Source organism: Saccopteryx bilineata, chromosome 4, assembly GCF_036850765.1.
Source record: "Saccopteryx bilineata isolate mSacBil1 chromosome 4, mSacBil1_pri_phased_curated, whole genome shotgun sequence".
NCBI lineage: Eukaryota > Metazoa > Chordata > Mammalia > Chiroptera > Emballonuridae > Saccopteryx > Saccopteryx bilineata.
Genome location: NC_089493.1, coordinates 28,586,061 through 28,612,404, shown reverse-complemented (window position 1 = coordinate 28,612,404; position 26,344 = coordinate 28,586,061). Strand labels below are relative to the sequence as shown.

Genomic DNA, 26,344 nt, shown 5'->3' with positions numbered 1-26,344 from the left:
CACCTATCCATGCATTCCCTGGTTGACTCCTGCATGTGCCCTGACTGGGGATCAAACCTACAACCCAGGAACATCAGGATGATGTTGCAACCAACTAGCTATCCAGCCAGGGCAGGATGATTGATTGATTGATTTATAAAAAGGTTTTATTGCTTGACCAGGAGGTAGCACAGTGGATAGAACACCAGCTTGAGATGCTGAGGACCCAGGTTTGAAAGCCAGAGGGTGCAGGCTTGAGCCCCAGCTCATTTACCAGCTTGAGTGCAGGGTCGCTGGCTTAAGCGTGGGATCATAGATATGACTGCATGGTTGCTGGCTTGAAGCCCAAGGTCACTGGCTTGAGCCTAAGGTTGCTGACTTGAGCAAGGGTCACTGGCTTAGCTACAGGCCCCCCCTCGCCCCAGGGCAAGGCCCATATGAAAAAGCAATTAATGAACAACTAAGGTGCTGCAATGAAGAATGCTTCTCATCTCTCTCCCTTCCTGTCTGCCTCTCTATCTCTCTTTCTCTCACTTAAAAATTTTACTTATTGATTTTAGAGAGAGGAGAGAGAGAGAGAATGGTGGTGTAGGAGCAAGAAGCATGTAGTAGTTGCTTTTCATATGTGCCCTGACCAGGCAAACCCAGGGTTTTGAACCAGTGACCTCAGCATTCCAGGTCGATGCTTTATCCACTGTGCCACCACAGGTCAGGCAGGATAATTTCTTTTAAGAAATTTGGTGGCCCTGGCTGTTTAGCTCAGTTGGTTAAGAGCATCATCCCTAAACAACAAGGTTCCAGGTTTGTTCCAGGCTCGATGCCTGGTCAGAGCACACACAGGAAGCAACTAATGAATGTCAGAATGAGTGGAACAACAAATGAATGATTCCCTTACTGTGCCCTTCTCTCTCCCTTCCTGTGTCTCTAAAATAAACAAACAAACAAACAAACAAATAAAAAATTAAGCCCTGGCCAGATAGCTTAGTTGGTTAGAGCGTCATCCTAAAGCAAGGAAGTTGTCAGTTCCATTCTCAGGTCAGAGCACATACAAGAGCAGCTCCATATTCCTGTCTCACTCTCAGAAAACAAAACAAAACAAAAACAAAAAGCAATTTGGAGTGCCATTACTAAAGACACAAATAAGTATTAGATAAACTGAAACAACAAATGTTTACTACAGGAAAGTTAGCCAACTGTTGCTTGAGACAACTCTCTCCTTCAAGTTTTGTTTTATTATATAAGGAACACATGGCCCTTTCCAGGTTGCTTGGTTAGAGCATTGTCCCAATAACTAAGGTTGTGGTTGTTCTCCCATCAGGGCACATACAAGTATCAACCAGTGAATGCACGGATGAATGGAACAACAAATTGATGTTTCTCTTTCCCTTCCTCTCTCTCTAAAAATCAATCAATCAACCAATAAAAAAAAATAATACAAGGATTAGTATATAATATTTCTAACAACATAAAGGGATACAGAATAAATAACCCGAGAGGATTTGTGTTCATGCCCTGTGGTGGTGAAAAAAAGAGCAATTGCTCTTTTCATCTGCAAAATTAGCGTTTGACTAGCACTTGACTGAATAAGATATGTTTACATACATTAGCTAATTTAGTTCTTAAAATAGCTCTGGGGATTAGGTGTTATTTAAGCTCCCCTCAATGGTAAAGAAACCTAGCAGGCAGAAAAATAGATGCAAAATTTAGATGGTGGTACTAATGATACAGCCTTTCCCATGTCTCTCACTGCATTTTATTTTCTGTTGGTACTCATCACATGTAACCATTTCTTTTATTTAACAAATATTTATTGTGCACCAACTATGTACCAGGCATTATTCTAGGCCCTGAGGATACAGAAATGAATAAAACAATTTCCATACCCCTTAAATTTACATTCTAGTGAGATAAGGACAGACTATAAAAAAAAATGTAGTACAGTAGGTGGTGATTTGTGCTATAGGAAATACAGGAACTGTTTATGTGTTTCAAATTTTATATACAGTGATCAAACTTGTCACCTGTTCTGCGATGTTTGCAGCTCCTCCAGGACCGTAATAAAATCTCACTCCCATTTTGCATACTCCCTGCACTTAACCCAGCACCGATCACTTATGGAGAATTTTCATATTGAATAAGTTATAAGCCTTCTGAGAATCAAGCAGTTGGGAAACAAAGACCTGTAAATAGATATTGACCATTAAGTCCATAAATCGAATAATCTAGTCGCGCGATTAGCTTTTTTCATTAATCGAATTAGCAAAGTTCTTTCTTCCATGTTTACGTGACAGAACGAAAGCTGTGTTAAATGTTCCAAGGTTGGTTTGGGTATTTCAAACATCTAGCTACCTCTTTGGCCCTACCAGTGAGCATAAACTCTTGTATGTGTATGCACTTGCACTTAAAAACAAAACAAAACAACACAACAAACCACCCAGGTCTGTTCTCCTGGTATTAAGAGTAGTTTTCTAGAGAAAGATCAGCCCTTGGGGCTTCTACTGAGGTGCTGGCTGGGGGCCCAGTTACCAGACTATCGAACTTCAATGAATCACAAAGCAAGGATCATAATCCCTGAAACAAACTACAAAAAGTGAGAAACGCCCCAACACCCGTCGCTCCAAGTCCAGCCGGAACCTTGACCTCAAGATGGCGTCGCGTAGTCACAAGATTCAATCAGCTCCAATCAAAAATGGCAGGGTGGGTCGTAATTTACAGCTCGAACCTTCCTAGTCTCTACTAGGCTCTCCCTCTCTATGGTTGTTCGCGGGGCGTGGTGATCAAGGGCCAACAGTGAAGGCTATCTATATGCGTCTTCTCTATGGTGCTCCTCCCCACTCCCCCAGCCGCAGTGCACGCCGGGCAAGAGGAAGACCTCCAGAAGCTCCCCGCGCAGCGCGGCTGTGTTTGCGTTGCGGCCTGTGCGAGTAGTCGCTTCGGAACCAGTCTCCCCGTGAGCGGCGCGGAGAAACCTCGAAGCGGTGGATCCCTATCGTAACCTGGAGCGCAAAGAACCACGAAGACAGTTCCGTTTCCTCAGCGGCGGGTGAGTTCGCGCCTGTGAACGCGTGTGGAAACCGGGTACCTCAGCTGGGGGAGGAAGGAAAGCCGGGGAGGCTCCGAAAGGGCCGGGGTGGGAACGGGGGGAAAGAGGGGAACTGGGTGGGGGAGGGGGCGGGCACGAGGTTTGGGTTTCTTCACTTCTCCGAGGCCTCGAAAACCAGTGGGCCTAGCGGGAGCCCGTGGAGGCCGGACCTACCTTCTGCCGGAGCTTTCCTCCTCGCATTGTCGCCCGCTTTCCCTTTTCCTTTCACGGCAGTCCCCGGTGAATCCCGTCGGCTCGTTTTGGGATCCACGTCTGCCACAGTACGATCTGTTCACCCCTGGGGAGCCCTTCTCTGAGGCCCATTTCCCACCCGAGCCCGCGGAACCCGGCGGTAGAGGTTCCGGGGCCTAGGTCTCCCTTGGCCTAGGCTCTGCCTGGAGGCCAGTCGGCCTCCACCCTTTTTTAGAGAGGTGTGCTGGCCACCAACGGACTCCTCTCGCCTCTTCTTGGGTCGTCTGGAGCTCTCCCCTACGTGAGCCCCTCCCCCCATCTAGATAACGCCTACCTTTGGGGGCGCCCTCCTAGCTTACTGGTCCCAGACCGTGGTGAGTATCGTGGTCCTGCCCCCTCCCTCCATTGGAGGTGGCAGTAAGTCAGCTACCTCTCCATTCATTCTAGGCGTTGACCGAGCTCCACACTGTAATGTGTTACTGCTTTCTCACCCTTCTGTGGTCTTCAGTACTACGTTTTAAATACGTTTTTCGAAATCTAGAAGGAAGAAGAAGAGTATTTTGAATTATGTAATACGGATTGATATTGCCATGCAAGAGCCATTTTGATACTGGGCAGAGTGGAGTGGACCAAAAGGAGGGAAGAGATTGGACTTTTTTTTTTTTTTTTTTTACGCTGGACCGCTATAGTGTGAAGTACTCTGAATTCGGTAGTTGGCAGTAGTGTGTAAACAACTTTTATATTGTCTTGAGAGCTTTGATTTTAAAAGATTGTTTCCAAAAACATTCAGAAGTCTAGAAAGGAATTCAGTTGGTCATCAGGTGCGCAGGATTCAAGTAGATACTGTACATTCTAACTTTAGCTTAGAACGTTTGTCGCCTTCATCTGTAAAATAAGGGTTATAATAGTACCCACCTCATAGATTTTTGGGATTGGAAATTGAGAAGAAGGTATGTAAAATCCTTAGTATAATGCCCAAATAACAAAAATGTTTAGTCCATGTTAACAGGTATGATAATTTTATTAAATAATTTATCTTCTTGGACTTAACAAATTTACTCTTGGTCCTCAGAGAGAGTGTGAGAATCATAGCACCTTTTTTTTTTTTCTTTAGATTTTATTTATTCATTTTTATTAGAGAGAGAGAGAACAGGGGGAGGAGCAGGAAGCATCAACTCCCATATGTGCCTTGACCAGGCAAGCCCAGGGTTTTGAACCGGCGACCTCGGCATTCCAGGTCGATGCTTTATCCACTGCGCCATCACAGGTCAGACAGAATCATAGCACTTTTAAGAAGAAAATGTTTTTATTGTCCAACTTTTGCATATAGGCACTATATATTGATAGTTTGACTATTTTTGGTTTGTTTTGGTTTTATTCCTTTGTGTTAAGACTCTTAATTTAAAATTTTTTTTAGTGAGAGGAGGGGAGGCAGAGACAGACTCCCACATGTGCCTCAACCAGGATCCACCTGACATGCCCACTAGGGGCTGATGCTCTGTCCAGCTGGGACCCTTGCTCCGTTGCAACCTGAGCCATTTTAGCACCTGAGGCAAGGCCACAGTGCCATCCTCAGTGCCCGGGCCAACTTGCTCCAGTGGAGACTTGATTTGGGGAGGGGAGGAGAGAGAGAGAGAGAAGTGAGAGGGGGAGGAGTGGAGAAGCATATGGGTGCTTCTCGTGTGTCCTGACCGGAAGTCAAACCTGGGACTTAACACCTGCCCCGCTGACACTTGACCACTGAACCAACCGGCCACAGCCAAGACCAGGGGTAGTCAAGCTTTTTATACCTATTGCCCACTTTTGTATCTCTCTTGGTAGTAAAATTTTCTAACTGCCCACCGGTTCCACAGTAATGGTGATTTATAAAGTAGGGAAGTAACTTTATAAAATTTATAAAGCAGAGTAACAGCAAGTTAAAGCATATAATAATAATTACTTACCAAGTGCTTTATGTCGTATTTTGCTAAATTTGGCTGAATAAATCTTTATAAAACAACTTACTATAGTTAAATCTTTTTATTTATACTTTGGTTGCTCTGCTACCGCCCACCATAAAGTCTTACAAAAACATTCCGTGTATTTTTTAACCTCTGGATAGTCTTGATACTTCTGCCATTCATAATTTTGATTCCTCAAAGTTTTTGAAAAGCTTTTTTCTACTTTTTAAATTTTTTTTGAAAATAAAAAAAAATGGTATTTCAACTAACCAGAATTAGTGATACTGCTTTTTAAATTTGTATTTTGACATAATTTCAAACTTCAAAAAAGTTAAGAATAGTACAAAGAATTCTCAGGTTTCACCCAGATCACCCAAATGTTGTTTGCTTTATCCTCCCCCTTCCCTCTATAGTTTTCTTCTAAAATATTTTGCTAGTAAGTTGCGTATGTAGTGTTTCTTAACCCATAAATGTATATTTTGTAAAAACAAGGACATTCTCATAAAGAGTCAATGATCAAAATCAGGAAATATTGATACAATATTATCTAATCTGTAGATCTTAATTGGATTTTGCCTGAAATTGTCCTGAATTGGTGTTGCCTTTTTAAAGCAGCTTATTAAAGTGTAGTTGACAAAATTCAGCCATTGTAAATTTACAAGTAGATAATTTTTAGCAAATGTACAGAGTTGTGTAACCATTACCCCAAAGGATCCCTCTTTCCTGTTTACAAGTCACTTTCTGTACCTACCCCAACTCCAGACTATCACTAAAATTTCTCTGAAGATAATACTGCTTTTTAGTCATTGAAAATGGTAAAACAGCAAAGTGGAAGACTCAGAATATGAAAAGCTTCCTTTTGGGGGACTTGAATGAAACACTTTTCACATGTATGAAAAGCTTTCCTGTAGGAGAAACTTTTGGTTAAGCATTTCCTATTCTTTGGATATGGAACATTTTTTCCTAGGAATAGTTTTTGAAGTCTCCAAGTCTGTGGAAATTCAGTTTTGAGGGGCTTGCTCTTCTTGGACTGGGGCAGTTATATCAGTCCATTGTATCTTGCCAGGTTATAAGCAGAGCAGTAAATAGCACATGCTACACTAAATCGTTTATATTTAGTGTAGAACCACTGGACTGGCTGTATAACTTTGTAACTTAAAAGTTGCTCTTTCAGAACTAATAGAAATAATACTTAGAAAAGAACCTGGTACATATTTGGAGCTAGATATTTACAAATATCGATCGACTTACGACCTATGCAACTTAACAACCATTGGACTTTACGACCACAATCGTTAGCCACGACTGCTCCGCCTCTGGCAGCACAAGTGTTGCCCAGCTGGGCGTCCGACAGTGCAGACCAGCTTCCAGCAGCACTACCATCTCCGTGTGCACCATTTCAACTGTTATCCCAGACTCGGTACAGATATTTGTGTTTTGTGTCTTGGATATTTTTCACCAACCCCCCCCCCCCCCCAAGATGTCTACTAAGAAGAGGAAATTGTCTTTGCAAATATTAAACCAGTTGTACTGGTCATGCAGTGTTTTACTTAAACCTGAGGAATGTAAAAATAAGAAAATGGTGTAGAGATGATACAAACGGCATAAAGTGAACAAAGAAAATTATGATAAAATATGACTTAAAGATTTTTTATAACATTTCATAGTACTGTACATATAGCCTACTCAACTTACGACCAAATCGTGTTATGATGGGTCTGTCTGAACCAATCGTGGTTGTAAGTCGAGCACTAGCTGTATTGAGTGAAGGAAGATGTACTAGAGTGTTTGCTGAGGAGAGTTTATTGGTTCATTTGCCTTTTAGCATTTCAGAAATTTGGCACACAGTGTCCTGATGGGGGGTTAGCCTATAAATCTATACTTGGTAAAATATTGTGTTTCTATTGGGATAACTAATGGAGAAATGCTTATAAACAGTAATAGTATTCTTGGAAGTGCAAGAAAAAAATAGTGGTTTAAAAGAGTAAAGTGAAAAAGAACAGAATGCATGTGTATGTTGAATGGTAGAGATAAATCTTATTTAGAAGTTGTTTTTTTGGGGGGAGATTAATTTACTGAAATAAAATTAACATGCAAAATGCATCCATTTTAGTTTTAGTGAATTTTGACATGCATAAACCTATATGAAAATTGCCACACCAGAGATAAGGAACACTTCCATCATAGGTGCTTGTTTTTCTTACTTTTTACTTAGCAGGTGAAAATGCTTTGAACCTTCTAAAAGTGGAGCACTACTATTCCAATATTTTTTATGTACTATTTAACTTTTTTCAGTGCTAATACAGTTAACCTCTCCATCTCTTTTTTTCTTAAATCCCAACGCATTTCCTCAACTGTTGGCTACCTTCATAGTATATCCGGAATCTAACAGCTTGTTACCACTTTCACCATACCACCTGTTCAGGCCACCCTTTCTTGTCTGGATTGTTGTAATAGTGTTTTACTTAGACTCTTGATCTCCAGTCTGACCTTTTTTTTTTTCCCTACAGAGACAGAGAGTCAGAGAAATAGACAGGGACAGACAGACAGGAACGGAGAGAGATGTGAAGCATCAATCATCAGTTTTTCGTTGCGACACACCTTAGTTGTTCATTGATTGCTTTCTCACATATGTCTTGACTGTGGGCCTTCAGCGGACCGAGTAACCTCTTGCTTGAGCCAGCCACCTTAGGTCCAAGCTGGTGAGCTTTGCTCAAACCAGATGAGCTTGCACTCAAACTGGCGACCTCGGGGTCTGGAACCTGGGTCTTACTCATCTTAGTCCAATGCTCTATCCACTGTGCCTCCGCCTGGTCAGGCTCTAGTCTTATCTTAACACCACTGTTAAAATATAAGTAAAATGAAAAAACCTTTAATGTTTTCCAACTTATTCAGAGGAAAAACAAATTCTTTACACTGGCCTTACAGAGCCCTATACTCTGAAGGCCTTCCCCAAGTAGGTAATACTCGGTATTTATCCCTGACTTTTCTCTCATACTCTTCTCTAGTTGTTGGCCTTGCTATTTCTCTTGTGAACACTCCATGCCCACCTCTGGCTCTTTGTATTTACTGTTTTCTTTGCTTGGAAGTCTTGCCTGTAGATATTAATAGGCCTTCCTACCTCAGCCTTTTTCAAGTCTTTGTTCAAATGTCATCTTGGAGAGGCCTGACCACTGTATTTAAAATAAAGCACTTCCTAGCCCTCTTCCTAACTTCATTAGTACAAAGTAGCTATCAACTTTGAATGTTTATATAATTTATTTGGGAGTAATATAGTTTATCAACTATAGGTAATAACATCTGATAAGCTTTGCTTATGGTTATAAAAGTTCAGTATTATTTTTACATAAAAATAAAACTTTATGTTGAAATAAGTGGTTGAGACTCTAATTTTAGGATGTCTGAAGTATCATGTTATATGTATGAGAGTTCACCAGAAATTTTTGTTTTCTGAATTTCCATAGAAGGGCCATTATCTTATGAAGATTACCTCTGCCTCTCAGCCTATGTGAATAAGCAAGTTTTGAACAGTTCACAGTAAAAGGGAAATATTTCATAGAAAAATTAGAAGTGAATGGAGTGGTTATATTGGCATAAACTAAATTAAGCATATAATCTAGTCAATGTTTAACAGAATGAAGTACACATTTAAAAACTAGGAAGTATTGTTTAAACACCAAAAACAGGTTTTTTTTGTTTTTGTTTTTTAATTTTATTCATTTTAGAGATGAGGGAGGGAGAGAGAGATAAGGGGGGGAGGAGCAGGAAGCATCAACTCCCATCTCTGCCTTGACCAGGCAAGCCCAGGGTGTTGAACCAGTGATCTCAACATTCCAGGTGGACCCTTTATCCACTGCGCCACCACAGGTCAGGCACTAGAACGGAGGTTTTACAAGAAATAATATTAATATATAATATTTTGGGGAAATGATTCTAAATATGAATTTGTGGCCCAGTCCTTATAACTGTTGTGAGGCTGGGCATTAGGTCATTGCTAGCATACTACCTGGCACATGAAAGCTTCTTTATAAATTTGTTTAATAAGGTCCTCAGAGTTCACTTTTTTTACTGATTCATTCATTTATTCAACAGGTATTAATACCAACTGCCCTCCTCAGAAAAGTGCTGAGATATAGAATATTATAATAGAAGAGCTTCTGTAAGTAGACAGTAGCCCTCTCTTTTTAATTTTTTTTTTTTTTTTTTTGCTTCTGCTTTAAAAGGAGATACACTCTTGCCTTATAAAATATTTGTTTTTATTTTTGGGCAAAAGTATTTAAATGGATTACTTAAAAATATAGTACATTTACAGTCTTAAATTAGTTGCAGTTTTTCTTTTTAATTTATCCTAATACCTGCTTACTGTTAAGTTTTTTTTCATTTTAGAGGGGGAGGAGAGATAGAAGGGGGGAGGAGTAGGAAACATCAACTCCCATATGTCCCTTGACCAGGCAAGCCAAGGGGTTTCAAACTGGTAACCCTCAGTGTTCCAGGTTGACACTTTATCCACTGCACTACCACAGGTCAGGCAATTTTCTTTTATAGAGAAATTTAGGGGCAGGGAGGAAGAAAGGGGGTAGAAGTGGGAAGCATCAACTTGTAGTAGTTGCATCCTGTATGTGGCTTGACCCTGCAAGTCCAGGGTTATGAACCGGTGACCTCAGAGTTCCAGGTCGATGCTTTATCCACGGCGCTACCACAGGTCAGGCCCTGCTTATTATTTTGAAGCATTTCCAGTACCTTATTTGCCAAGTGTATGAAATTAACCTAGGGATTTATTTTACCTGTAAAACTTTCTAAATATCTTAAGTGTATTGTTTTCCGAAATTGAAGTTTACATTTTATAGAATATTTTATTACACTAAGTAAAATCAAAAGAACACTGAGAAAAACAGCTGTGAGCACAAAGGACATGCTTTTCTAAGACTTTTAAAGAAGTATCTAATAAACAAATAAAAAGATACTTAACCTACCTCATCAATGATCAAGGAAATACAAACTGTAATGAGGATTTTTCACTTATTAGAATTTTATAATTTAAACACTGGTTTACTCTAGCCATGCTTAGGATGAAGAACGAGTATACCCATATCAAGTGGTGGTAGTATAAATTTGTACACTAGTTTTGAGGATGATTTGGCAGAAAAGTGTGGCTGCATATAGTACTAATCTGTATTATAAAATTACTTGCACAGATGCATAGAATTACATGTCCAATTTGCCATGTTCAGCATTATTTGTAAGAAGTAAAATGTGGAGCCAACCATCAATGTTGCTTGAATTGTTATTGTATGTCTATATAATAGTTAACTGCCTTATAAATAATGCAATAGAACTTTATGAATTGGCATAAAGAGATGTAAATGATAAGGAGGGAGAACGTGTGTAACAATATAGTATGATTATATTGTTTGCAGAAAAACAAATGATTATGTTAGTTTATGTGTAGAAAGATTTTTAGAAGAATACAACAATATGTATACCAAACTTGGGATTAGGGGGCGAGGAAGTAGAAGACATGCACTTTTTATCTTCTCTCTTCTGAAGGGTGAGTAAAAACATTTATAAAACAAAAAAAGAAAATAGTAGAGATTAACATTTTAAAAAACTAACAACTCTAAACTCCTTCAGTTATAGAACATTGGTGGAAGAAATTTTCCCAGCGGAAGTACATGGGATCAGATCACTGCTTTTTAGTGGCATCACGGATAAGAGATCAACCTACTTATTTTGGCTGCTTTTTAAATTGGTGCATGGAAGCCACCTAGGACATCCTAATATTTTTCTACTTTTTCCAATATATGTGGAATATATAGAGCAAAATATAAAATTTGAGGGGAAGAAAGTCTTAGATATTTAAATATTTATTTAACTATAAGTAAAAACTAATTTTCTTTAAAGTAGTAATATCACAAACCACGATGAAGCAGTTCAGTATGTTCTAGTTTTTGTTTTTATTTTTATTTATTTTTTTTAAATGAGAAGAGGGAGGATAATGAGACAGACTCCTGTATGCACCCCAACCAGTATTGCCCAAGCAACCCCCGTCTGGGTGGGGCCGATGCTCGAATTAGTGGAGTTATCCTCAGCACCTGAGGCCCAAGCTCAGACCAACCGAGCCATCCTCAGCACCCAGGCCCGACCCTCAAACCAGTTGAGCCACTGGCTATGGGGTGTTCTAGTTTTTAAAAATTAAATACTAGCATCTTTCTGAATTTCTTTTAAGAATGTTTAAGGAGTTTGCTTTTAACTTTAAGCAAAATTATGACTTTTATTGTTAAAATTTTGACTTTTTTCATTGTTACAATTTAAAAAAAATTTTTTTTACAGAGACAGAGTGAAGGATAGACAGGGACAGACAGACAGGAATGGAGAGATGAGAAGCATCAATCATTAGTTTTTCGTTGCACATTGTGACACCTTAGTTGTTCATTGATTGCTTTCTCATATGTGCCTTGACCATGGGCCTTCAGCAGACTGAGTAACCCCTTGCTTGAGCCAAGTTGGTGAATTTTTGCTCAAACCAGATGAGCCCACGCTCAAGCTGGTGACCTCGGGGTCTTGGACCTGGGTCTTCCGCATCCCAGTCTGATGTCTATCCACTGCGCCACCGCCTGGTCAGGCCATTGTTACAAATTTTTTTTTTCCTTTTTTTTTTTTTTGGTATTTCTTTGAAGCTGGAAACGGGAGAGACAGTCAGACAGACTCCCGCATGTGCCTGACTGGGATCCACCTGGCACGCCCACCAGGGGCGACGCTCTGTCACGACCAGAACTACTCTAGCACCTGGGGCAGAGGCCAAGGAGCCATCCCCAGTGCCCAGGCCATCTTTGCTCCAATGGAGCCTCAGCTGTGGGAGGGGAAGAGAGAGACAGAGAGGAAGAAGAGGGGGAGGGGTGGAGAAGCAGATGGGCGCTTCTCCTGTGTGCCTTGGCCGGTAATCGAACCCGGGACTTCTGCATACCAGGCCGACGCTCTACCACTGAGCCAACCGGCCAGGGCCATTGTTACAAATTTTATATTTTCTTTATATTTGGTTACTGTGACCTGATGTCAGGAGGTTCCCTCACTCTTCCCTACCCCCCAGATTTGTAGTTCACTGAGACAATCATTTGTACTTGAGGAATTGGCCAGCACTGAGTTAATATAAATACTGTGTAACTTTGTAAATTAGTTTTCACAAAGATACTGATACGTATATAAAAAAAGAAGGCATCAGATCACTTTTTAAAAATATAAGACACTTTTCTGGATTCTGAGTTTGATTTTAAAAAGAGTCATTGATATTTGGTATTTAATTTTTGGATATTAACTGAACCTCAAAATTTTTTTCTTCCTTTATATGTATTCCCATATGATTGTAGGAGTCTATCCTGAACTTAGATCGTGTACATTTTGGGAACTTATTTTAGAAAAGATCTAAGTTTTAAAAATTCTCAATGGACAGACAAAGAAAAGAGGGTCTTTGCCAACTCCTTTGGGTAAGAAAACTTTAGAATTTTGCAGATACTCTAAAAATGAAGGCCATCAAACCAGGCATATCGAATTGTAAAGTTTTCAAATAAAATGATGTGTCATGATTTCTTTTTTTAGACTGCTGCAGTAAGAATGTCTTTCCCCCCTCATTTGAATCGCCCTCCTATGGGAATCCCAGCACTCCCTCCAGGGATCCCACCCCCACAGTTTCCTGGCTTTCCTCCACCTGTACCTCCAGGTAAATTGTGAATGCTGTTGTTTTAACCCATACTTTTGTCTTTGCATTATTTACTTTAGGAAGATAATATGTATGTGATTGTGTTGGTAGTAAAGATGTCTGTTAACATTCTGGAAATATGATGGCTCATTTTCCTATGGCAGTAGTTTTCATATCTGGCTCAGTATAAATTCATTTGTGAAGTTTTGTTATTTTTAAAATGAAGTGAAAAAATCAAAAGGTATACAGTGAAAATTTTTTATCACATTCACACATAACTTGTTACCACCCCCTTGTAGAAAGATGGAAACTAAGCAGGGTTACTAGTTTCTTCTTTGTTCTTCCAGATATTTCCTAATGGAGCAGTTCTCAACCTGTAGGTCACGACCCTGGCGGGGTCGAATGACCAAAACACAGGGTCGCCTAAAGCCATCGGAAAATACATATGTTGAGAACCGCTGTCCTAATGCATATTACAAGCCACTATAAGTATATGTTCTTTAGTTGATTCTTTTTTTTCCGTAATTTTATTACTTTTAGAGAGAGGAAGGAGCCTGGACAGACTCCTTTGAACTTTTAAAGAGCAAATACTAAATGTAATATTTTCTCTCTCTTTCTTTTTAATGTTTTTATTTTATTGATTTTAGAGAGGAAAGGAGAGAAGGAGAGAGAGACAGGAACGTTGATCTGTTCCTGTATGTGCCTTGACCGGGGATCGAACTGGGCAACTTCTGCATTTCAGGATGATGCTCTAAACAACCAAGCTCTCCAGCCAGGGCTGTAAATGTAGCTTTTTCTAATGAGCACTACTTTCTAATGGAAGTAGAAGACAATTGGGATATGTTTCTTTTAAGGCTACTCCCTGTATTTTTTATCCACTCCCTGCTTCTTTAAGATGAATCAGTAGATTGCAAAACTGTATTTACGGTATTCTTGCCTGGTTTGGTTGTTGCAATACTAATGTGGACATTTGTTTGTAGAGTGGTAATTCTGTCTGCAAAAGTGCAAAGCATTATTTCTGTCTAGGAAAGCATACTTGGGTAATACATCAGATTTATTTATTTATTTTTTTATTCATTTGTATTTTTTCCAAAGTGAGAAGCGGAGGTGAGAGGGGGGAGGCAGACAGACTCCTGCATGCACCCTATCAGGGATCCATCCGGTATGCCCACCAGGGAGAGATGCTGCCCACCAGGGGGTGATGCTCGGCCCCTCTGGGGCATTGCACAGCTACAATCTGAGCCATTTTAGTGCCTGAGGCAGAGACCATGGAGCCGTCCTCAGCTCCCAGGCCAACTGCAAAGCCAATGGAGCCTTGGCTGCAGGAGGGGAAGAGAGACACAGAGAGAGAGGAGAGGGGGAGGGGTGAAGAAGCAGATGGGCGCTTCTCCTGTGTGCCCTGGCCTGAAATTGAACCCAGGACTTCCACATGCCGGGCCAATGCTCTACTGCTGAGCTAACCGGCCAGGGCCCATAAATCAGATTTTAATTGTAGCTTATTCACTGCCTGCATGTGTGCTGTGTCAAAAATTAAAAAAAAAGAAAACGAAAAAGAAATAGTTTACCAAATTAGTGCAGTTATTCAAGACCAAATACCTATGTAATGTATATTTTTCATTAAAAAGTAATGCGTGCAGCCTGACCTGGCGGTGGCGCACTGGATAGAGCGTCACACTGGGATGCCGAGGACCCCGGTTCAAGACCCTGAGGTCGCCAGCTTGAGCGCGGGCTCATCTGGTTTGAGCAAAGCTTACCAGCTTGGACCCAAGGTCGCTGGCTCGAGCAAGGGGGTTACTCAGTCTGCTAAGGCCCACGGTCAAGGCACATAGGAGAAAGCAATCAATGAATAATTAAGGTGTCATAACGAAAAACTAATGATTGATGCTTCTCATCTCTCTCTCTTCCAGTCTATCTGTCCTTATCTGTCCCTCTCTCTGACTCTCTCTGTGTCTCTGTAAAACAAAACAAAAAAAAAGTAATGCGTGCATATGTCAAAAGGGTTTCCCCTCACATTTTCTGAGAGTTCACTTCCCCAAAATAGACTTTTTTAGTAGTTTCTAGTATATATAGCTGTTCAGAGTGAAATTTAGGTGTGAATTGATTAATAGTAGTAGTTTTTTGGGTTTTTTTTTTTTTTTGTATTTTTCTGAAGTTGGAAATGGGGAGGCAGTCAGACAGACTCCCACATGCGCCCGACTGGGATCCACCCGGCATGCCCACCAGGGGGCGATGCTCTGCCCATCTGGGATGTCGCTCTGTTGCAACCAGAGCCATTCTAGCGCCTGAGGCAGAAGCCACAGAACCATCCTCAGCGCCCGGGCCATCTTTGCTCCAGTGGAGCCTTGGCTGTGGGAGGGGAAGAGAGAGACAGAGAGGAAGGAGAGGGGGAGGGGTGGAGAAGCAGATGGGCGCTTCTCCTGTGTGCCCTGGCCGGAAATCGAACCTGGGACTCCTGCACGCCAGGCCGACACTCTACCACTGAGCCAACCGGCCAGGGCCCAGGGCCTGGTTTTTACTTTTACTTGTAAAGGATTCATTAATATTACTGTTAACCTGTAATTGAACCTGTATTTGTGAAAGTTGTTGGTTTTTCTTTTGTTTGTTTTATACCCTATGGATTGAGAAGAAGGGAGAGAGAGAGATACAACTCTTTTCTCTTAGTTGTGCACCCATTGACTAGGGCTCAAACTGGCAACTTTGTTGAACCAGCGACCTTAGTGCTCTGGGATGACACTTTATTTACTGTGCCACTGGCCAGGGTGAAAGTTGCTGGTTTTGAGGATACCGAATGTGAATAACTACCCACAATTTTTTTTATTATTTGTTTCATTATTATTATTATTTCTTGACAGAGAGTCAGAGAGAGGGATAGATAGAGACAGACAGACAGGAAGGGAGAGAGATGAGAAGCATCGAGTTTTTGTTGTGGCACTTTAGTTCATTGACTGCTTTCTCATATGTGCCTTGACCGTGGGCCTTCAGCAGACCAAGTAACCCCTTGTTCAAGCCAGCGACCTTGGGTCCAAGCTGGTGAGCTTTGCTCAAACCAGATGAACCCACACTCAAACTGGTGGCCTCAGGGTCTCGAACCTGGGTCCTTTGCATCCCAGTCCAACGCTCTATTCATCGGATTAGGCTGATTATTTTTTACTATCCATATTTTAATACTCTTTAACCAAAAGCATGTTGTGGTAGCCTTTTTGCTTTTAAAATGTATATGTGTATGTGTGTGTGTGTGTGTGTGTGTATGTATGGCTTGTATGGATTGACCTGATAGCACATTGCTATTAAAAATAAGGTAGTCATCAATATGTCATTAGTCCTGCATTTCTACTTAAATGAACTGAACGAGGTTACTTGTCTGTGTGGCATTTAATTGATAATAGAATATAGTCTTAAATAATTGTGTGCTTACAACTCATTTCTGCTTTTTCCTTAGGGACCCCAATGATTCCTGTACCAATGAGCATTATGGCTCCTGCTCCAACTGTAAGTATAAGTTTAAGGAGAAGCGAGGTAATATGGTAGTGATAGTACTTTTAAAGCTAAAAAATTTGATAAAGGTAGATAAATTATTATTATTATTTTTTTTTTTTTTTATAGAGACAGAGCGAGAATCAGACAGATAGGAACGGAGAAATGAGAAGCATCAATCATTAGTTTCTCGTTGTGCATTGTGACACTTTAGTTGTTCATTGATTGTTTTCTCATATGTGCCTTGACTGCGGGCCTTCAACAGACCGAGTAACTCCTTGCTCGAGCCAGCGACCTTGGGCTCAAGCTGGTGAGCTTTTGCTCAAACCAGATGAGCCCGCGCTCAAGCTGGTGACCTCGAGGTCTCGAACCTGGGTCTTCCGCATCCCAGTCCGACACTCTATCCACTGTGCCACCGCCTGGTCAGGCGATAAATTATTATTACTATTATTTTTTGTATTTTTCTGAAGTTGGAAACGGAGAGGTAGACAGACTCCCGCATGTGCCCGACTGGGATTCACCCGGCACGCCCACCAGGGGGCGATGCTCTGCCCATCTGGGGCTTCGCTCTGTTGCAACCAGAGCCATTCTAGGCCACAGAGCCATCCTCAGCGCCCGGGGCAAACTTTGCTCCAATGGAGCCTTGGCTGTGGGAGGGGAAGAGAGAGACAGAGAGGAAGCAGAGGGAGAGGGGTGGAGAAGCAGATGGGCGCTTCTCCTTTGTGCTCTGGCCGGGAATTGAACCCTGGACTCCTACATGCCAGGCGGATGCTCTACCACTGAGCCCACCGGCCAAGGCCAGATAAATTATTTTAAGAGTTTAAAAGAGCCTGTCAGGGGGTGGCGCAGTGGATAGAGCATCACACTGGGATGTGGAAGACCCAGGTTTGAGACCCCAAGGTTGCCAGCTTGAGCACGGGCTCATCTGGTTTGAGCAAGGCTCACCAGCTTGAGCCCGAGGTCACTGGCTTGAGCAAGGTGTTACTGGGTCTGCTGTAGCGCGCCCCCCCCCCCCCCCCCCCCCCCCCCCCCGTTAAGGCACATATGAGAAATCAATCAGTGAACAACTAAGGAGCCGCTAGGAAGAATTGATGCTTCTCATCTCTCTTTTTTCCTGTCTGTTCCTATTTGTCCCTCTCTCTGACTCTCGGCAACAAACACCAAAAAAAGTTTAAAAGAATAGTTGGAAAGGTGTTAGCATCCATTTTTATCATACTACTTTTTTTTTTTTTTTTTTTGTATTTTTCTGAAGCTGGAAACGGAGAGACAATCAGACTCCCACATGCGCCCGACCGGGATCCACCCGGCACGCCCACCAGGGGGCGACGCTCTGCCCCTCCGGGAAGTCGCTCTGTTTCGACCAGAACCACTCTAGTGCCTGGGGCAGAGGCCAAGGAGCCATCCCCAGCGCCCGGGCCATCTTTGCTCCAGTGGAGCCTCGCTCCGGGAGGGGAAGAGAGAGACAGAGCGGAAGGAGAGGGGGAGGGGTGGAGAAGCAGATGGGTGCTTCTCCTGTGTGCCCTGGCTGGGAATCGAACCCAGGACTTCTGCACGCCAGGCCGATGCTCTACCACTCAGCCAACTGGCCAGGGCCTATACTACTTATTTAAGTAACATCTTCATGGTCCTGGCAAGTTGGCTCTGGTAGAGCGTTGACCCAGCATGTGGACGTTCTGGGTTTGATTTCTGGACGAGTGACCCCTTGATAAAGCCAGCAACCTTGGACTCAAGCCAGTGACGATGAGGTCACGTCTATAATCCCACGCTCAAGCCAGAAACCCATTGCTCAAGCTGGTGACCCTCCCTCAAGCTGAATGAGCCCATGCTGAAGCCGTTAACCTCAGAGTTTTGAACCTGGGTCCTCTGTGTCCAGTTCGACACTCTTATCTACTGTGCCACCACCTGGCCAGCCAGTTTATTTTTGTGTTCTTAATAATTCCATATGAACAACTGTAAACCTACTTTTGCTTCACCCTGTATTTGCTCATTTAACATTAGCGTTTTTAGGCTGTTATTTAAAAAAATGATGTGAAGTTTAATTTCCAGATGGAATTTTATTGTCTTCACGCTAGGTCTTAGTACCCACTGTGTCTATGGTTGGAAAGCATTTGGGAGCAAGAAAGGATCATCCAGGCTTAAAGGTGAAGGAAAATGATGAAAATTGTGGTCCCACTACTACAGTTTTTGTCGGCAACATTTCTGAGAAGGCCTCAGACATGCTCATAAGACAGCTCCTTGCTGTAAGTTAATCTCTTTATTTCATTTTACAAATTTTTTTTGTTGTATATTTTAAACTTAAGAAAAAGCAAAAAGAAGACTAATTATATTCTTTTTATTTTGAAAATTTTCAGTTGGCAAAAGGTTGCACAAATAGTACAGTGACACACTTGTAACATATTTTGCCACATCCACTCTATACACACAGCTAGATACATATTTTGAGTAACTTGAGAGTATGTTATGACATGACATTTTTTTTTTTATACAGAGACAGAGCGTCAGAGAGAGAGAGAGATAGGGACAGACAGACAGGAATGAAGAGATGAGAAGCATGAATCATCAGTTTTTTTTGTTGTTGTGGCACATTAGTTGTTCATTGATTGCTTTCTCATATGTGCCTTGACTGTGGGGCTACAGCAGACCGAGTAACCCCTTACTAAAGCCAGCGACCTTGGGTCCAAGCTGGTGAGCTTTGCTCAAACCAGATGAGCCCACACTCAAGCTGGCTACCTCGGGGTCTTGAACCTGGGTCCTCCGCATCCCAGTCTGATGCTCTATCCACTGTGCCACCGCCTGGTCAGGCACATGACATTTTTTTTGTTTTAGTACTTCTTGTGTCTCCTGAGACCAAAGCTATTCTTCTACGTGATCATAAAATCATTACTCTTAACAAATTTATGGATGTAGCCTAGTCAAGTGGGTCAGTGAATCAAGTGTTATTCCAGAGCACTGAGGTTGCAGGTTCCATTCCCAGTCAGAACACATACAAGAAACAACCAATAAATGTACAACTAAATGGAACTAAGTCAAACAAGTTGATGCTTTTCTCTCTTTTCCTCTTATCCCTTTCTCCCTCTTCTTTCTCTCTCCTTCCCTCTCCTTCCCTCTTCTTCCTCTTCTTTTTAATATTTAAATTTAATTTCCCTATTAATATTCAAAATAGCTTGTTTTGTTTTTGATTTAGGATCCAGTCAAGGATTGTACATTGCATTTGATTGTCATGCCTTTTAACACAGCTTGCTTAATAAAAAACAGTTCCCTGCTGTCCCCCCTCCCCGTTTTTTTTGGTTTGCTTGCTTTATCATGACACTTATGTTTTTGAAGAGTCCTTTTTTTCTTTTACAGACTTTTTCTCCAAATTTTAATTTGAGTGTTTGTTTAAATATCCTTTTCTATAAGTTGTTATATAGTTCCTTCTTATAATAGCTTTGTGGTAATTGTGAGGATTTTAAACAACTTAGTTGCTAATATGATTTGAAATTTTTTTTATTCTGTTTTCCCTTGTGGGAATATAATTATGCTCCTATTTGCATTATAAGTTGTTTTATTTTATTAAGCAGGTGGTAACATTTTTTATTACTTTTTAAGAAATGTGGCTTGGTTTTAAGCTGGAAGAGAGTACAAGGTGCATCTGGAAAACTTCAAGGTAGGTACTTTTTTTCCTGTTGAGATTATTTTAACTGGTATGCACTAGTAACTTTTAGCATGTTTTACTCTCATTGTCCTTAGTTGTTGGAATATCCTATTAGCCTTCTTCTGATTCCTTATTGGAATAGGATTATAAAGGCAATTGGGATGATGTTATTGAGAGTTCAGATTAGAAAGTGAAAAAGTATTAACAGGAAGGAGGTAGGACAGAAAAAAACTTATTCATACTGGTTTCTTATAAGATACAAAGTCCTTTTTGTCTCAGAGCAGGAGTATACAATTAAGATGGGACAGGGAGGTCTTAGAAAGAAAATAGGAGGAAAGATGCTAAGGTTACCTTATAGTCTTAAGCCTCCTGTTCTTTCCATACTTGTTAGTAGAAACACCTGCTTCAATGAAAACTTCATATATATAAAATTTGAGTAGTGTGATCAACTCCTTTTTACTCTCACCTAGCTTTAACATATATCAACTCATGGCCACCATGCATAACCTATATCATACCTGTTTCTTCCTTTTATTATTTTATTTTTTGACAGAGACAGAGTCAGAGTGACAGATAGGAACAGACAGGAAGGGAGAGTTGAGAGGCATCACAACTTTGTTGTGGCACCTTAGTTGTTCATTGATTGCTTTCTCATATGTGCCTTGACCAAGAGCTATATATGGCAGAGCAAGTGACTGACCCCTTGCTCAAGCCAGCGACCTTGGGCTTATGCTAGTGACCTTGAGGTCTTGTCTATGATCCTACACTCAAGCTGGTGAGCCTGCCTTCAAGTTGTTGACCTTGGGGTTTCGAACCTGGGCCCTCCACGTCCTAGTTCGACACTATCCACTGTGCTACTGCCTGGTTAGGTCTTATATTATTTTTAAGCTGACTAATGTAACACAGACAATTATTCTGTCAATATTTTTGTGTATGTCTCTGATAGATAAGGGCTTTTTTTCTCTATTGATTTTAGAGGGAGAGAGAGAGAAGGGGGAGAGCAGGAAGTATCAATTTATAGTACAATAGTTGCTTCCCTATGTGCCTTGACCACACAAGCCCAGGGTTTTGAACCAGTCACCTCAGCATTCCAGCATGATGCTTTATCCCAGGGGTCGGGAACCTTTTTGGCTGAGAGAGCCATGAATGCCATATATTTTAAAATGTTAATTCCGTGAGAGCCATACAACAACCCGTGTACGTTATGCGTTATCCAATAAAAATTTGGTGTTGTCCCGGAGGACAGCTGTGATTGGCTCCAGCCACCCGTAACCATGAACATGAGTGTTAGGAAATCAATGTATTGTAATACATGAGAATGTTTTATATTTTTAATGTTATTATTTTTTTATTAAAGATTTGTCTGCGAGCCAGATGCAGCCATCAAAAGAGCCACATCTGGCTCGCGAGCATAGGTTCCTGACCCCTGCTTTATCCACTGTGCCACCACTGGTCAGGCAAAGATAGACTTTTATTTTGTGTGAGAGGAAGGGCAATAGACAGATTTCTGCATGCATCCTGATGGATCCACCCATCAAACTGCCTCTGGGGCTAATGCTACAGTACTGAGCTATTTTTAGCGCCCGAGGCTGCTGCCCTGGGACCAATAGACTATCCTCAGTGCCTGGGGCCGATGCTCAAACCGGTCACCCAATCAAGCCACTGGCTGTGTGGGAGGAAGAGAGGGAGGAAGGGGGAGAGGGAGGAGAAGAAATATAGATGGTCATGTCTCTTGTGTGCCCTGAGTGGGGATTGAACCCAGGATGTCCATACCCTGGGCCGAATCTCTACCCACTGAGCCCATTGTCCAGGGCAAGAATTATTTTGAAGTTACAGATTGAAGTACATTTGGTTTGTTTTTGTTGTACTTAATATGGATTAATTGCCATTATTATTTTATTGCTGGTGAAGCTTAAACTGTCAAGTTAGTTGCCTTTGCAAGTTGGATTTCCAGTGGTTTGACACAAGCCTGCCATTGATACCTTCTTTTTTAGCTGGAATGATATGATATTCCGAGCTCAGTCTAGTAAGTTTTTCTGCCTCAGACTTGGAATCAGCCATATCTCTAAGGAGTTCTGGTTCCTTTTAGTGGAAAACTGCTTTCAAAATCAAAGCCTGGGAATTAAGTGTACTCATTGTAAGAGTGGTTTAATCTTTGCTCTACGTTTTTCCAGTGCATGTTAATTCAAATTCAGGACTGAAAATTTTTTATTTAACCTTTTCTGTAATAGACATGAATTTCCTTTTTCCCTCACTGAGAAACATGAGTTTCAAGGATATCTGTGTGACATAACTAATGGTATGCTTTTCCTCACATTTTACAACAGTAATTTAAAGGCTGCTAATACCAACTGTCATCAAAAATATGATTATTAAAGTTTTTATTGACATTTTATGTTGCACTAAAAATGTATGGTCAAATTTACTGTTTTAAATTCACTCAGAATGGTTTCTCTTTTGGATATGTCATTAACTGTATACATATTAGGACTCATTTATTTATCATATTTTATTTTTAAGTTTTAGGTTCTACTTTAATTTTAATATCCATTTTAAAGACAAAGTAATAATAGGGAGACTTACTGAAATGAAACAAATACAAAATTAGATGAATAACTAGGGTAAGAGATCATTGCTTTTATAACTTCTCAGAAAAGTTTTATTTATGTTGAAGCAGCCTGCTCTCACTTGCAGCTGTTAGCAATTCTTGGATGAAATGAATTCATGAAATAATTAACAGATTCAATCATGAATTTGCTGATTTTGCTATTTTCGTTGCCTATTTTTTGTTGTTTGAATTTTTGTAACAGTTATTTAATATTTTATTTATTATTATTATTTTTATGACAGAGAGAGGGACGGACAGGAAGGGATCAATTCGTCATTGCGGCACCTTAGTTGTTTGTTCATTGATTGCTTTCTTATATGTGCCTTGACCTGGGGGGCTACAGCACACCGAGTGACCCCTTGCTCTAGCCAGCAACCATGGAGTTATGTCTGTGATCCCACGCTCGAGCCAGTGACCCCGCACTCAAGCTGTTGAGCCCATGTTCAAACCGGGTGAGACCGCACTCCAGCTGGCGACCTCGGGGATTTTGAACCTGGGGCCTCTGCATCCCAGTGCGATGCTCTATCCACTGTGCCACTGCCTGGTCAAGCTTATTTTTTAATTTTTAGTTTGTGTTGACATGGTTTCAAAGTGGTCCACTTAATATAACACCCACTACCCACCAATTGTGATGCCCCATGCAGAGTCTTTCCACCCCTGTTTCACCTCCTTTGCCTTACCTGTTTGTTAACTATTTTATCAGTGCTTCTGTAAGTAGCAGTTTGCCTGATAGAATTTTTCTTTTTCCTAGTTTTTGTCCTTTTTTGTTGTTGTTGTTGAGGGTGTAACAGTGAAACTCTTTTCAAAGTAAATGAAGGAACAGGAGGAGTGAAAACATGAATAATCCCTGATATTATTACAAGATTTGGTTTCTAATAATTTTTATTTTCCATATTCTTCATCTTTCATAATTATATTGATATTTTTCTTTACATCTATTGCTAGCCTTTGGATTCTGTGAGTATAAGGAGCCTGAATCTACCCTCCGTGCACTAAGGTTATTGCATGACCTGCAGATTGGAGAGAAGAAGCTACTTGTTAAAGTTGATGCAAAGACAAAGGCACAGCTGGATGAATGGAAAGCAAAGAAGAAAGCTTCTAATGGGGTATGCTTCCCCATAATATTATCTATTCTAGGCCAAATGTGCTCCTTCAGTGTAAATACTTACTATAATTGAATCTAATATGGGGCACTACAAAATGATCAAGCTTGTTACTAATTCACAGGAGTGTGTTTTTATACTTTATAGTTATTTTAAGCCTTTTATCTACCCATTGTGGGTGGATGACTGTTGGTTTGCTTGTTCCAGGTTGGGATGAAGGTAGTAAGGGAGGCTGGACAAGGTTAACTTGCCAGAGAAAACATTGGTACAGACTATTCCAAACAGAGCTAATTCATTAAGGCAGCTTTGTAAGTAAGTACAAAATATATATATTTCAACCTACACAATTTTTATTAGTTATCCTCTTTCTAGAAGTACACAGGTTATAAGATACTGAAAATAAGTTTTATTTTCTTCAGGTGGGTGGCTATATAAAGCAAAGCTAAAATAAAAGGGATTTTTATATATTATAATGTATGCATTATTATTTTCTCTCAAGAAAGCAAAAAAATAGCTAAGCTCTATTTCTTTGTTATCCCTTCCTATTTCCTTCTGTTACCTCAAGCTGACCAGATCCAAACTAGATTTATTATCTTTCTGTCTCTGCAGAAACAAAGCAGCCTTTTGCTGTCTTCAAGCTTTTATTATTCAAAATAGAAATAGCTTGTTGATTCCACTACCATTCCTTTCTTTACAAATATATTGTATGTTCTTTGTAAAAAAAAAATATAATAATAAAATAAATAAATAAAGCAAACTGTAAAAAATAAACTGCCACCCACAATCTCATCACCTTTATTAACCACTGTAGGTGTTTTTGTTGCATATTCTCATATTCTTCCAGTTTTCTGTGTAGATGAATATAGTTTTAATTCACTTCTCTTTCATAAATATAGGATTGAATTTTAAGTATTGTTTTGTAAATGTAAGTAGCTTTTCTCCTCTGTTTCCTTGGACTTCTATTAATATTTAACTCATTTCTTTGCATTTAGATTTCTCTCATCTGACTACTACAGTACTGCATATATATATATATATATTATTTATTTATTTTTTAATAGAGACGGGGGGGTACAGGCAGGCAGGAATGCAGAGAGATGAGAAGCATCCATCATCAGTTTTTCGTTGCGACACCTTAGTTGTTCATTGATTGCTTTCTCATATGTGCCTTGACTGTGGTCCTTCAGCAGACCGAGTAACCCCTTGCTCGAGCCAGCGACCTTGGGTCCAAGCTGGTGAGCTTTGTTCAAACCAGATGAGCCCGCACTCAAACTGGTGACCTCGGGGTCTGTACTTGGATCCTCTGCATCCCAGTTCGATGCTCTATCTACTGCGCCACCGCATGGTCAGGCCTGCCTATATTTCTTTCCTTTTTTTAAATTTTTATTTATTTATTTAATTTTTTTTGTATTTTTCTGAAGCTGGAAACGGGGAGAGACAGTCAGACAGACTCCCGCATGCGCCCGACCGGGATCCACCCGGTACGCCCACCAGGGGCGAAGCTCTGCCCACCAGGGGGCGATGCCCTGCCCCTCTGGGGCATCGCTTTGTTGCGACCAGAGCCACTCCAGCGCCTGGGGCAGAGGCCAAGGAGCCATCCCCAGCGCCGCCCGGCCTTCTGCTCCAATGGAGCCCCGGCTGCAGGAGGGGAAGAGAGAGACAGAGAGGAAGGAAAGGGGGAGGGATGGAGAAGCAGATGGGCGCTTCTCCTGTGTGCCCTGGCCAGGAATCAAACCCGGGACCTCTGCACGCCAGGCCGACGCTCCACCACTGAGCCAACTGGCCAGGACCCTGCCTATATTTCTTTAACATAACTTATTATGCCAAAACCCTGCTCATCTATCTTTAGTGGTTTTGAACTTTTTAGAGTTTAAAGCTCATATTTTTGGCATGATATTCATGGCTTACTCCAGTCTAAATTTCTAGTGTCCCCCATCAATCCCTTTACAATTTAGTCATGCATCCACACAAACATCATCTGTGCTTTGCTGACCTCTCATGTCCTTGTTGCCTATCCATGCTTTCTGTTGAAATTCTGTCCATAAAGTTATATAATTAAAATGTTATCTGACAAATATAGTCTTCATCAGTCCTAACTCTTGATTCTGTTAAGTAAATTTTCTCTTTTCATATCAAGCAGGTTTTTATTGCTGTCAATGGCAGTCGGCTTTGTAGTATATATTGTTTGTATCCCTCTATCTCTCACAGCCCCTTATATACCCTGTTTTGTTCCTGTATCTTCCCTTCAGTTTCTGATTCTGATTACAAGAGAGAAAGGCAGTAAGTTCATTGAGTGTGTCCCCTTTTTTTTTTGTTTGTTTTTTTTTGTTTTTGTTTTTTTGTTTTTGCATTTTTCTGAAGTTGGAAACAGGGAGAGACAGTCAGACAGACTCCCGCATGCGCCCGACCGGGATCCACCCGGCACGCCCACCAGGGGCGATGCTCTGCCCATCCTGGGCGTCGCCATGTTGCGACCAGAGCCACTCTAGCGCCTGAGGCAGAGGCCACAGAGCCATCCCCAGAGCCCGGGCCATCTTTGCTCCAATGGAGCCTTGGCTGCGGGAGGGGAACAGAGAGACAGAGAGGAAGGCGCGGCGGAGGGGTGGAGAAGCAAATGGGCGCTTCTCCTGTGTGCCCTG

At 41.2% G+C, this 26,344-nt stretch overlaps 1 protein-coding gene and 1 long non-coding RNA gene across 4 annotated transcripts in view; one reads left to right on the top strand and one right to left on the bottom strand.

Moving 5' to 3' along the window:
* LOC136335877 (uncharacterized) overlaps positions 1 to 3,507 on the bottom strand; it is a 28,632-nt gene extending 25,125 nt beyond the window's left edge. The window contains exon 1 of the long non-coding RNA XR_010731322.1: positions 3,236 to 3,507. This is a non-coding gene — a long non-coding RNA (uncharacterized lncRNA). The remainder of the gene's footprint in view (positions 1 to 3,235) is intronic.
* Positions 2,827 to 26,344, top strand: part of RBM25 (RNA binding motif protein 25) — a 53,671-nt gene continuing 30,153 nt past the window's right edge. The window contains exons 1-8 of one of the 3 annotated variants that reach the window (XM_066277056.1): positions 2,827 to 3,022; positions 9,286 to 9,352; positions 12,558 to 12,674; positions 12,787 to 12,907; positions 16,326 to 16,375; positions 18,433 to 18,600; positions 19,949 to 20,006; positions 23,548 to 23,708. In XM_066277056.1, the coding sequence (XP_066133153.1) occupies positions 12,633 to 12,674; positions 12,787 to 12,907; positions 16,326 to 16,375; positions 18,433 to 18,600; positions 19,949 to 20,006; positions 23,548 to 23,708 (600 nt within the window). In that variant the 5' untranslated portion in view covers positions 2,827 to 3,022; positions 9,286 to 9,352; positions 12,558 to 12,632. The remainder of the gene's footprint in view (positions 3,023 to 9,285; positions 9,353 to 12,557; positions 12,675 to 12,786; positions 12,908 to 16,325; positions 16,376 to 18,432; positions 18,601 to 19,948; positions 20,007 to 23,547; positions 23,709 to 26,344) is intronic. The other 2 variants (XM_066277059.1, XM_066277058.1) reach the window with 2 other exon arrangements.